General features: G+C 50.2%; 1 protein-coding gene across 1 annotated transcript in view; it reads right to left on the bottom strand.

Annotated features, from left to right (window-relative positions):
• The window catches only part of LMAN2L (lectin, mannose binding 2 like), a 243,166-nt gene that overhangs the window by 167,207 nt on the left and 63,342 nt on the right, over positions 1 to 12,617 (bottom strand). Inside the window, exon 4 of the mRNA XM_085634525.1 lies at positions 3,348 to 3,430. Within this exon, the coding sequence (XP_085490651.1) occupies positions 3,348 to 3,430 (83 nt within the window). The remainder of the gene's footprint in view (positions 1 to 3,347; positions 3,431 to 12,617) is intronic.

Raw genomic sequence — 12,617 nt, forward strand, 5'->3', positions numbered from 1 at the left:
AAAAGAGCCACGGGGAAAAAACACCCCCGCTGAAGGCTTGACAAGCAGCCCAAGCAAAGCAGAAGGCCCAATCTCAGGGCCAAGCCTGCGCAACAACTCCTGCAGAACCACACACAATCAACACAAGGGCCGTCCAGCAGCCAACAATGCCAAAGTCCCAAGTACATAAACAGCCAGAAAACACACTGCACAGCTAGAACAGCCACCTTAAGAAGGCCCAGAATCAACCCAACTCAGAAATCACTGAGGGGATGGAGGAGGATAAGGCGGAGGAGGAGGAAGGAGCCCTGCCAAGAGCCTTTAGATGGCGGTGTCGGCCGGGGCATGGAACAACAGGCTGCCATCAAACGGAATGCCGATGAGTCGCTCCCGAATATTCTCAGGGAACACTCCGTCCCGAAGCCAAGCATGGCGACGGAGAGCGACTGAGGAAGCCATGGCCCAGCCCAGCACCGCTGAGATGTCCAGAGCGGAGCGGAGAATTAACGCCGCAAGCTCCCGGCCATCCAATGCATGATGCCTTTAAGTCCACCAGGCCAGACTCCTGGGAAGCTGCAGATCCCCGAGACTCAGCAGAGTCCCACAAACAGGAGGAGGCCCTAGCCAGCACATACAAGGTGTTAAGGGCCCTCAGGGCTGCGCTGGTCGAGGCGAACATGTTGCGTCCCCAAGAGTCCTGCCAGAGGGCCCTCTCGGGACAGTGGAGTCAACTGTGGGGGCAGGGAGGGAAAAGTAGTCCGCAAAAGGGGGCTGGCGGCTGAGGGGTGAAGGGAAAGACATGCCTGGGCACGCGGTGCCGGTGCAGAAGCTGCTGAGGCACTGGGTTCCCTGAGGCAGGACGCCTCCTAGCCCCCGTCAAGGAAGAAAGGAGCGAACCTTCAAAGGGAAGTAAGATTTCCCTCCCACCAGAGCCCTGGTGGAGGACCTCCAATAGATGGTCCGTCGGAAAGTGAGCCACCGGGTCACCCATGCGCAGAATGCCCACAGCCGTGGACACCGCATGAGCGAAGGCCGCACCTGCCTCCGTAGGGCCCCGCGGTGGAGAAAGCAGCTCCTCCGTGGGCGACAGCTGCAAACTAAGGCGGCCATCCCCGAGACCAAGCGGGGCAGGCAAGGGCCAGACCTGGAAGTCAGAAGGAGCCGAAAAATGAGGGACCTGCCGCTCTTCCGACGACCACCTTGTCAAAGGACCGGGGCTCGGGGATGCGACCCGAGCCCCGGCGACCTCCCGCGACACCAGAGGGACCCACGCGGGAGTTTGAAGCGAGGCAGAGACGCCGTGGCCTGAAGGAGGTGCCCAAGAAGAGCCGCACCCCAACAGTACCACATCCTCCAAGCCTGGATCCGAAACATCCGGGGCCGGAGCCACCGGCAGCGCCACAGAGGGCCCTGCGCAGAGCGAGGGATCCGCCGACGCCCCAGTCGGGGAAGGAGGAGGAGACTCCAGCAAAGCCTGCAAAGCCGCCGCGTATGTCTCCATTTGGACTCTCGACATCCCAACACAGGGAAACGGTGGATAGGACGACACGCGGGACCGCATCACCTGCGGAGAGTCCACGCCCCCGGTAGGCCGGAAAACTGCCCAAGGGGACAAACTGCGACACTTGCTCACCGGGGAGCGACAACCACGTGACATCGGAGAATGGCGAGGACGACGACCACAGCCGTATCTGAAGCCATCCGCCAAAGCAGACCGAGGACGACGTTGACCTGGAGAGACGCGCCGAGAGAAGTTTCATCCGGCGCTCCCGCCGTGACTTCGGCTTGAACTGTTGGCACGCCGTACAATCTGTGGTGTCGTGATCCTCCCCCAAACACCACATACAAATAAGATGAGGGTCCGTCGCCGCCATAAGATGCCCACAAGACGTGCAAGTCTTAAAGCCCGAAGGCATTCGCACACTGTTCCACCAAAAGAAATTGAAGAAAAAGGGGGGTCCCCAACAGGCCCGAAGCAAGGATCGGATCCGCGTTGCACGTGGAAAAGGAAAAAACTGATGTAGGCATGCCGGGGTGGGTCTTATGTGACCTCACTGACGTCACGTACGTGGACGCCTGGGCGGAGTCGCGTGATGTCGCCCCGTCCCCGGCGCGCAGGGATGATGTGGCAAAAAAGTTTCCAGATCCAGTCTCACACCTGGGGATAATTCTACGTGAAGGAATCTGCGGCTAGTAGTCTCTATCAGATACCAAAGTGTTCCCCCAGTGGGTTGGGTAAGTGCTGCCATTCTCACCATCTGTTGTCATACTCCTCGCACCGGCCCCTCAGTCCCTTGGTGCTCAAAACTTCAAAGCACCTGGTCCGTGCATTTGCGGCAGGGCGTCTCCGCGACCTAGGCCAGGCCGCTTCAAATCAATTTATAAAAACACCCAATGTGGAAACGCCACTAGACTCAGGGTTAAAAGCCTTTAATGTGAGGAACTTCAGATCGGTAACAGCGACAGTTCAAAACCAATGCATCTCCAGCCCAACGCGTTTCGCGTATACCTCGCCTTTAACGAGAGGAAGTTGTGCGATATATAGCAGTTGATTTTTATAATCATTTATTGTTGATTCTGCCCTACTGTCCATATTTCTACAGACGCACCTATGAGCGCAGGAGAAGCCTTTACTACACACAGTAGCTGAGGGTCTCTGGCCATATGTTCACCCTTTCTGCAGACAGATCTAATCAGTGCCTTATTTCACATAGTAAACTATGCCAGTGCACAAAGGATGTTGTGATGGGATACAATGAAATGCATAGTTTAAAACTGCGAGTTAGCAAGATCGCCGATGTGTGACCAGCTTTCTGGTTCAAAAATAACGGAGCTGATGCGGACTAACACAGCTCTGACTGAGGTGCTGTCTCTTATTCTTAAAGGATGCTCTAAGCGTTCTCAAAACCAAGAGTGGAGTAAAGCATTTCCACATGAGGTAGGGTGGAGCTGGCACATACCTGCATGCCAGGAGTGTATCTCTTCTTTTGTGACTGATGTCCCGCAGCATAGGCAAAAGGGGCAGAGATGTCATTAGAAAACATTTAGAAACTAAAATCAAATTACGCGCACACACACACACACCCTTCAACCCCCCACCGCGGTGCAAACATTCCCAAGGATCAGCATAGTCATGATTACCTAGGAAGGCCTTACCACTAAATGCATGCCACCTTGGAACAACCTTCGGGGGGGGGGGGGGGGGGTGTCACCAAACATTCAATTTGTGGATTGGTAGAAAGAGTTTTATAAAAATTAATTAATGTATTTATTATTTTTATGACCGACCTCACTCATGCCCCTTATGGTACCCCGTTCACATTCAACCCCATCTCTATATCTCGTCCATCCTATACAAATCCTCCTACCTCTTGTGTTTTCTCTTCATTTGGATAGGTGTCTACGAATACACCGAGCCCCAAGAAGTTATCTTTGCTGCCAAACACTGGTCCTAAAACAACAGAGAAGACAATAAAAGACTGGAAAAGAACATTGGTGCCACGCATTCTAACTCACACTGAGAAAAACATCTGCAACTAGCACCAGACAGTAATATGCAATAGACAAGGAAGATTGTGTGGATTAGTCTATATAGCTTGAAACAAACCAACATGAGGGGGGAGGCGGAGGTCAGACAGGTTATTCCATCATGCACCAATGCGTTGCACACGGTTGGCTCTGGGGTGAACACTGTTTTGTCAGACGAAAGTGACAGCATGCAGGGGGAAAATGGAAGAATCGAGCAAGTGGGAGACTAGACATTATAACGTTTTTGAATCCTGCAGCAAGACTGCGGAGCATGTACTATGGCAAGAAGGAAGACCCTGTGTGCAGTCAGGCAAGTCCTACTAGAATGCAACAGGGAAAATAAATAAAAACACATACACTTTAAAGAACCTTCTAGGTCCGGTTTGACCAGGACTGGGATTTGATAAACAGCCCCGCCACTTGCAGGGAATGAGTTTAGAAGCAAAATGAGGAATAACCCTTCAGGCTGAGTGGATGTTGAACCTTCTAGTACCAAAAAGGGCACCCCAACAAAGCATGGAACTATGTAGCCATTTATAATAGAGAATGTAAGTCGTGTTTGGATTTGTTTTGTGAAGTGTTCAGCATTTCGAAGCATCTAATCGTCTATCTTGAATTAGAGCAACCAAAACACGTGTTTGCAATTTATATTTATTGTGGGCTTAGCCAAAACTAGTAGGAGAAGGATAGTCAAAAGGAACAATATTCTCACAGTTGAGGTTCATAATTACAGCATAGGAAGAGTACACCTATATTGGACAGTCCTTCAATATCAACCGGGAATATCAACAGACCCAAAGACAATAGAAGAGTAAGCGACTCTTTAAGAAGAGGAGAGTGGTTACCTTTTAGGGAATTTCGTCTCAAGTCTACAGATCAGACTCCACAACTGTGCACTGGTGCTAGCTAATGTTTACACTCCCCAAACAGTCCAAAACTACGCAACCTATTTTATGGAAGAACCTGAACCATGTATGCAGAGACAAGGTAATAGTTTTGCCACTAGTAGAGCATCTCGTCTTGAGGACAACACCCTCCACGACAGTACAGATCTTTAGTTTATGGCAACATCAGTTGCCCCTGGTTGAAATTTCTTTGCTTTGAATGGGATTGCCTCAAGTGGGGGGGGGGGTAAAAAAAAAACACGCGTTTCTTTGAAGAACATAAGTAACTAATGCCAAGCGTCTGTTGGATAAAGTCTGATTGAATTACTACTAGAATGAAAACATAATGTGGTAGTGAATGTTTATCTTGTAACCCCACTAAAGGTGAACTACAAGCACAGTCTCAAAATAAATAATTGAAATACCATAAAATAGGCTAACAATAGGGGAGGGGTGAAATAGCAATACAAAACACTCATGATTACAACTATGTGGTCCTTCTACAATTGTTCAACCCCTTTAACTAGGGTTCGAAGTCAGAAAGTAAGGTGGTTGTTATCACTAATCTAGCAGGACACTGAATTATTGCAAAATCGTATGGCTAGAGATAATGGGAATCTAGTAAATTTGCCATAGCCTACAAGATACAACACCAATAACCCGGGGTGGAGAGACAATCTCTCTGCCTCTCTCAGAGTCAGGAAACTGGGTGATAGGGGCTCCCTGGTATAAGGAGGAGTACGGGCAGGTCACCAACTCAAAGGCTCACCACATGTGCAAACACAGAGCGAGACTCTGCAGGCCTGCCTGCTAGTCAATAAGTTGCTTCTTGGTTCGGTTCTGGTTAGCACGGCTACACTTTGAGATTCCAGGGTGACTTACTTTCTTGAGGCACCGTCCATGTGGCTTCAGCTTGATATGCCTTTCTTGTTGAGGAGTGAAGCAAACAAGGGTGTGGGAGGAGCTTTTAAGCTCCTTTGAAGCCCACTGGGGGTGATTTCTTTAGTCACTAGTTTTTTGGGTTTCTTTTAGACAGCCATATGTCCCTGGTAAGCTGCCCCTCTGAATTGGTGAATAGAGCCCCAGTCCACAACCAGCACAATGTGTTCTACATAATCTAACTCGTTGCTAGCAAATTGTAAGCCCCTATGTAAATATAGTAGTGCATCTTCCAATGCTTTTTCCAAGCATGAAAGACAGCTAAAAAGGAAAAAAATAATTTGGTCAAGGTTCTCTTTGTGGACTCCCACAGACCAACACAAGTTTTCAGGCCTGAACATCTTTTAGCACAAAACCCTGTGTTACCCTTCTCTTCATTTCAACATTTTTTACTAACAAATTAAGATTCCCTATTTAGGACACCAATTACAAGCCCCTAGATAAGAACTCTTACCTTCTTTAGTACAAGGTGTTCCTATGTGGAGCACTCAGTTCTGCCGACAGTGGTATTTATCCAAAATAAAACGCCTTTTGCTACAGCTTGGTCTGTATTGCTCCACTCTAAAGCCCCCATGAAACTTGTTTCGAATCTTTACGCTTCGGTACAAACTACCACCAATACTTCATATACCAAAGCCAGATTGGCTTGGCAGACAGAGCTGGATACCCCACTCACTGATGTGATCTGGCGCTATTGTTCAGAAGTTACCCAAAAGTGTTGCCTTAACGGCCGACATAGATTAGTTCACTTCAAGTTTTTATACAGAGTACATTACACGCCGAGGCGATTATTTAGATATGGGTTGCGTGACACTGATCGATGTGACCGCTGTAACACGTCAGGTGCTGACTTTCTTCAAGTGGCCTGGCAATGCCCCCCAGTGGCAATGTATTGGATGCATATTTTTCAGTCTCAACACTATAACAGGTTTGACACTCACTCCTGATCCCTTGTTGGCATTGCTGGGATACACAAAACCACTTCGTAAGGGTGTCAGAAAACTGGTTGACATGGGCCTCTTGCTAGCAAAACGCATAATAGCTATACGCTGGATGCGGGGACCTGTTCCTACTGTTGCAGAATGGGAAAAAGATGTTTTGTAATACCCAATCTGATGTGTATAATGAGCTGTTACCGCCTAGACACAGGCTGAAAAGCTTCTGGGGGCTATTTACACAATATCAATTAGCACGTCAGTGTGAGGATGGGGCACAAGACTAAAACTCCCACTGCAATGGATGTGTTAAGTAACACTGTAGGGTTTGACGAATGTGTGGGCTACGTCCTAATATCATTTCACTCATCATGTTGGACTTAGAATTTATCATGTTACTAGCTGTTTGTGCAGTGGTTGAGAACTTTGAAAAGTGTTAAATCTTTTACCTGGATCCCCTGTCAATGTTCCATGCTGTGCTGTGTATTCATTAATACAGTGATCATTACGGAATGTCTTTGTCATCAGCGAATGTGTTATTCTTTGCCCATACCAAGATAACTGTAAGAAGTGGGTTCCTTTATCATTTCATGTATGTTTCAATGTTTTTCTTTTTGAAAACCAAAAACAAAATGTATATAACAAACCCCCCGCCTGACCCAGCTCGAAGCACAGGCCGTGTCTGGAGCTGCGGCGAACGCCCACTCAGACAGACAACTCACACTGCTTCGCAAGGAGATCCGCCAAATCTCCCTTGACTCTGCCAAAAAACTGTGGCGTTCCTCAGTGGCCTGTGTCTATGTGTGGGGAGACAAAAATGGTAAACTGCTTCATAATTTGGTCTCCTTTCCTAGAGCCAACAGGATTGTCCCTGAAGTCCAGGATGCCGCCGGTACCCATCACTGTACCTCCGCAGCCATAGACCAGACCTTCTCTGGGTATTATGCCCAGTTCTACACAACCCGACCTCCCACAACGTCCTTGGCCTCGGTAATGGGACGTGCGGACGTACGCCTTCCATGCCTATCCCAGTCTCACTCAGCAGACGTAGACCGTCCCTTCACTCCGGTGGAGATCCAGGGTGCTATTTCCTTGTTACACTCCGGGAAGACACCAGGGACGGAGGGTTTCCCTCTAGATTATTATGCAGCATATTGGGACCTACTGGTTCCCCATCTCCCTACTCTCTTCCAGCATGTGGTCAAAAAAGGGTAATTTCCTCCCGAGACTGATATGCCCACCATCGTGGTCATTCCAAAGACCCAACCACCCTCCCTCTCTTGTGCGGATTATCGTCCAATCTCCCTCATTACCACCGAAATGAAACTCTTTGCCACAGTCCTAGCCCAACGTCTTCACCCCTTGTTACACGGCTTGATCCACCCAGACCAGTGCGGCTTTATGCCTGTACGCGGCACCCGACACTGCATACGGCACCTCGATTTGGCCCTAGTCCATCGCGAGCCCCATACTTGGCTCTGCTGCTAATAGACTTTGAGAAGGCCTTCGACACTGTAGACTGGTCCTATTTAGGGGATGTTCTGACAGATGGGCTTCGGCCCCTGCTTTCGGAGCTTCATTCAGGTCTTGTACTCAAGCCTTCGGGCAAGGGTCCTGATTAACGGCGTCCTTTGTGAGGCGTTCCCCATCCGACGAGGCACCTGCCAGGGTTGCCCCCTTTCACCACTTTAATTCGCTCTGGCGATGGAGCCGTTGGAATGCCTCATGCGCGCCAATCCTCAGATTCAAGGGTGGTCTTGGGGTTCCAAGCAGACCGACAAAATTGCCTTCTATGCAGATGATGATCTGCTCTTCTTGGCCGAGCTAGAGAATTCCGGTCCTCGCGGTCTGGAGGTACTTCGGTCCTTTGAGAACATATCCGGCCTGCGACTCAATCCTGCGAAATCCACTTTGGTCCTCCTTCACCCCTCACAATCCTGCTTTGATTGGCAGTCTACAATCCCTCTGTGAAGACAGTCATTTAAATATTTGGGGATTTGGATAACCCTGCTCCCTGAACTGGAGTGGGCTCTTAATCCTACCCCCCTAGTCACAAAAGCCAAATCTGATCTCAAACGTTGGCAATGCCTCCCGCTTAACCCTTTCGGTAGATAAGCACTTTTTAAAATGATGATCCTTCCCCATTTTTTATACATTCTACAAAACACTACTTTTCATCTCCCAGGTAGTTGGTTTCGTGAGTTCAACGGGGTTATTATAAACTTTTTGTAGGGGAATGGCAGACCACGTATGTCCCTGGCCCGCTGTCGGATACCTCCCTATGATGGAGGTATGGGAATGACCAACCTCCATCTCTACTACCTTATTGTTATTCATGACTGGTTCGCTGGGGGCTGGTCTGGTCCGGCTTACCGGGTCGAACTCGGGATCATGGACTTTCCTCAGCTACAGGCCTACCTATACGGCTCCCCTATCCCGCAGACTATTCCTCCCATCACCAGGGCGGTCTTAACGGCATTGCGCTCGGCCCTGCGTTACACACACTGGGACAAGAAACTCACCCAACATACCCCCTGTGGCATGGGACCTGGCTGCCGGAGATATCTACCCTCAATGGGTTTCGCCAGTGGGAACGGATTGGAATCTCACTCCTCGGGGGCATCTGGGTTGGGGACCACATCCGAGCCTTTTCATATCTGCAACAACGTCACTCCCTCTACCCTACACAGTTTTACAAATATTTGCAACTTCGCCACGCCCTCCTTGCACATGTTTTCCCCGGTACCTCACTCCCCAAATTTAACCCGCTTGAGGCGCAGGTTATGATGGGTGACTTGGGGGGTGGGGGGGGGGGGGGTAGTGTCACGGATCTATCATTCACTGGTGAATAACAGTCCGGCCCCCCTAGATGCGCTGCAAACACATTGGGAGGGATGGGTGAGCCCCCTAGAGGAAGCAGACTGGCAAAACGCCCTCATGGCACCTAAAACCCTAACTACCTCCTCCAAACTGCGCCTTATCCAACTCTACTATCTCTACACTGCATATCTGACTCCGGTCCGCCTACAAAGGGCGGGCTTGCGTCCCCTTGCGGCCATGCCCCGGCCGATTTCTTTCATATGGTCTGGCAATGTCCCGGTCTTACCTCCTTTTGGGCGGGTGTAGAATCTGAACTTACACAAACACTGGGTTAGCAGGTCCACCACGACCCCCTACGTCTCCTCCTAGGAGTCTTTGATGGACTGGACGGCTCTCGGGCCGACAAACACTTCCTGGGTACGGCGGTCGCAGTGGCGGTTGCTAAGCGGGATATTGCCACTGCTTGGTCCCAAGCTAGGCCTCCTACAGTTCGTAAATGGCGCAGATTGGTGTGCGGCCCAGGAGGAACCCCTCTTTGAGGCCAGGGGATGCCCTGAAAAGTAAGAGAAGATATGGGGCAAGTGGTTAAATCTATTGTTTTGATGTCTGTGTCAGCTTCTCCTTTCTATGAATGTTCTTTTTCCCTTTACAGGACGCAATGTGCTCATGGACGTTCTTCTTGGCTTGTGACTCCTAATGTCCGAGGGTGATGAGTGTTGCTATATTATGTACTTCATGGCTGCCTTTCTTTTGTTTTCAGAATTGAAAATGTCAATAAAAATTGGTTATCAAAAAACACAAATGCATATCCTGGAATATACGCGGTATGCACACTATGTCAAAAAGATATAAAGTCTTCTCCTATCTCAATAGGAGAGGAGTGCAGATAGTACTACTACAAGAAAGGCACCTCATAACGAAAGAGGGATAGGCACTGAAGCAATGATGGAGCAGACAGGCGTTCTACACCACAAACTCTGCGTACGCTAGAAGGGTGATAATTTGGATTAGAGCAGGGGGTTCCATTCCAGCACAGACACCCTAACAGACCCAGATGGCCGTTATAGTAGTGCAAGGCCGATTAGAGGCCCGGGCGCTGAATATTGTGCACATATATGCCACCAACACTAATCAGGTTTTTTTTAAAGACACCCAGCACACCACCTGGCCCCGTACCAGACATCCCCTATGCTACTGGAAGGGGACTTCAACTGCATGACTGACATACATCTGGACAAATCCCACCCACCACTGCAAGACTCTCAGACGACCCGCACAGGCCAGACCTTTGGGGGACTGCCGGCGCCACTGGGGACTGGCTGACGCTTGGAGAACCCTGCACCCCCACGACCATTCCTACTTCTCTGCCCTACACAAGGTCCACATCCGCCTGGACATATTTCTATGCACCACAGACATACAAAGCCTAGTCCAAACGGTTTAATACTTGGCTCGAACGATAATCGGACCACAACCCATTCTCCTCATCCTGAAGTGGGCACACCCCAGGCCCTCCATTCGTACATGGAGACTCCGGCCAGAATCTTTAGAAGATCCGGTCTTCAGAGAGGGGATCCGAGAGAAGATAGTCCAATACTTTAACAATGACAGAACGGTCTCATCTCCCCTGGTAGAGTGGGATGCCTTTAAGGCTGTCTTACAGGGCCAATGCATAGCAGAGACCAAAGGGATTAGACACACGCTCCCGAGTGAGGTACTGACTGCGGAGCGAGAGCTTGAGCAGACACAGCCAGGGCACCCGGAACTGCAGGATGCTAAAGAGGAAGTAGGGAAACAGACGGTACGACTTGGATGCTTTGACTTGAAGGGATATTTGGACCGCACACATGCCGAATGGGACAAGTCGGGGCCCCTGCTGGCATAGCAGGCATACCTGACCAGCCGGGGCACGCCCATGGTTGAGCTGGAAGATGAGGAGGGAGAAGGGAGGTATACGATGCGTTTGCTCAGTACTACTCCAACCTGATCATAGCACCCCAACACAGAACGTCACTAATCCGAGACTACCTGGAGTGGTTACGGCTTTCAAAACAGGAACAGATGAGGCAGAGGCGGAGGGTGCCGACATATCCCCCCCCCAGGAAGTGAGAGCGGCCATCAAGCAAATGGCACATAACAAAACCCCAGGAACAGATGGTTCTATGCCCCCTATTCGGGAGAGCTAGTGCCACGGTTGGTGTCGCTATACACGAAGGCCCGGACTGCTGGGGCACTAAATGGCAGCACCAGGGAAGCACTCCTAATCCCGGTCCTGAAATCGTGAAAGCCAGCCCATGACCGCACAGCCTATAGGCCGCTGTCAATGTTGAATATTGAGTAAGATCCCCAGGTTGCAACTGATCCACCTCTATCAGGCGGGTTTCATTCCTGGCGATTTACATCAGACGACTGCTAGCCATAACAGGCGCTGATGATTATGATAAAACTACGGCGGCTGTGTTTGCAGTGGACATTCTTGAATGGCACTTCCTCTATGAGGTGTTACGAAAGGTGGGTTTAGGTGAAGGTTTCCTAGCATGGACAAAATTACTGTAAGCGAACACAACCGCCTGAGTGCGCTCGGGGAAGACGATCTCCTCGAGACAGAGTGGAGCGGGGAACGCAACAGGAATTCTCTCTGTCCCCCCCTGTTCTTTGCACTTGCTATGGCGCCTCTGCCCTGCTGCGTGCAAACGGAAGGAGACTACCTGGGACTGACAGTGCGGGACTCACAACACTGCATCGCTTTGTATGTGGGTGATCGCCTCCTATTCCTCCGAGAAATGGGAGAGGACCTGCTAAGAGCGAGGAATATCCTGGAATGCTTTGGTCTGCTCTCGTGCTTGAAAGTAAAATTGCCCGAAGAGCCCCGACTCTTCCCCATGACATCCAACGGGCTCCTCGCAGACTAGCTAAAACGCCTCCAGTGGGAACCCAGATGACTGGCATACTTAGGAGTAAATATAGATCATGCATTATGTCTCTGACCTCTTGGAGAGCAATGTAGGTAGAACGATTCGCTCCCTCCGCTCCTCTGGAAATCGCTACTGTTGTCAGTGGCGGGAAGAGTGGCCCTTCTAAAAATGGTGGCGTTGCTGCGATTGTTATACCACTTCGGCACGCTCCGAGTGTGGATCACCAAGACAATGTTCAGGGGCCTAGACTCGCAAATCATATCTTATATCTGGGGCACAAACTGCAGATGAGTGGCAGTGGCTACATTACAGCGCTCCACAGTAACTGGAGGGCTAGCAGTCCTGGACTTTGAAGCTTACTATACTGCGGCACAGCTAAATTGGCTGATCCAGTGGACGGCATCCAGAGAAACCCAGACAGGGCCCTAAACCCATTCACACCAGAGTCTTCGGACCTCACCAAAATATTCTTGCGTGCAAGACGGTGACCCACTGGAGAGCTCAGAGTCATAGCCAAATGGTCCAGATTCTTGCAAAAGACTCTTAGTAAAACCCACTAATTTCCTGATTTACCCTTCACCATGCTTGGATACCTGCCCCATAGGGGGAGCTGGGTG

Source organism: Triturus cristatus, chromosome 11 (assembly GCF_964204655.1).
Source record: "Triturus cristatus chromosome 11, aTriCri1.1, whole genome shotgun sequence".
Lineage (NCBI taxonomy): Eukaryota > Metazoa > Chordata > Amphibia > Caudata > Salamandridae > Triturus > Triturus cristatus.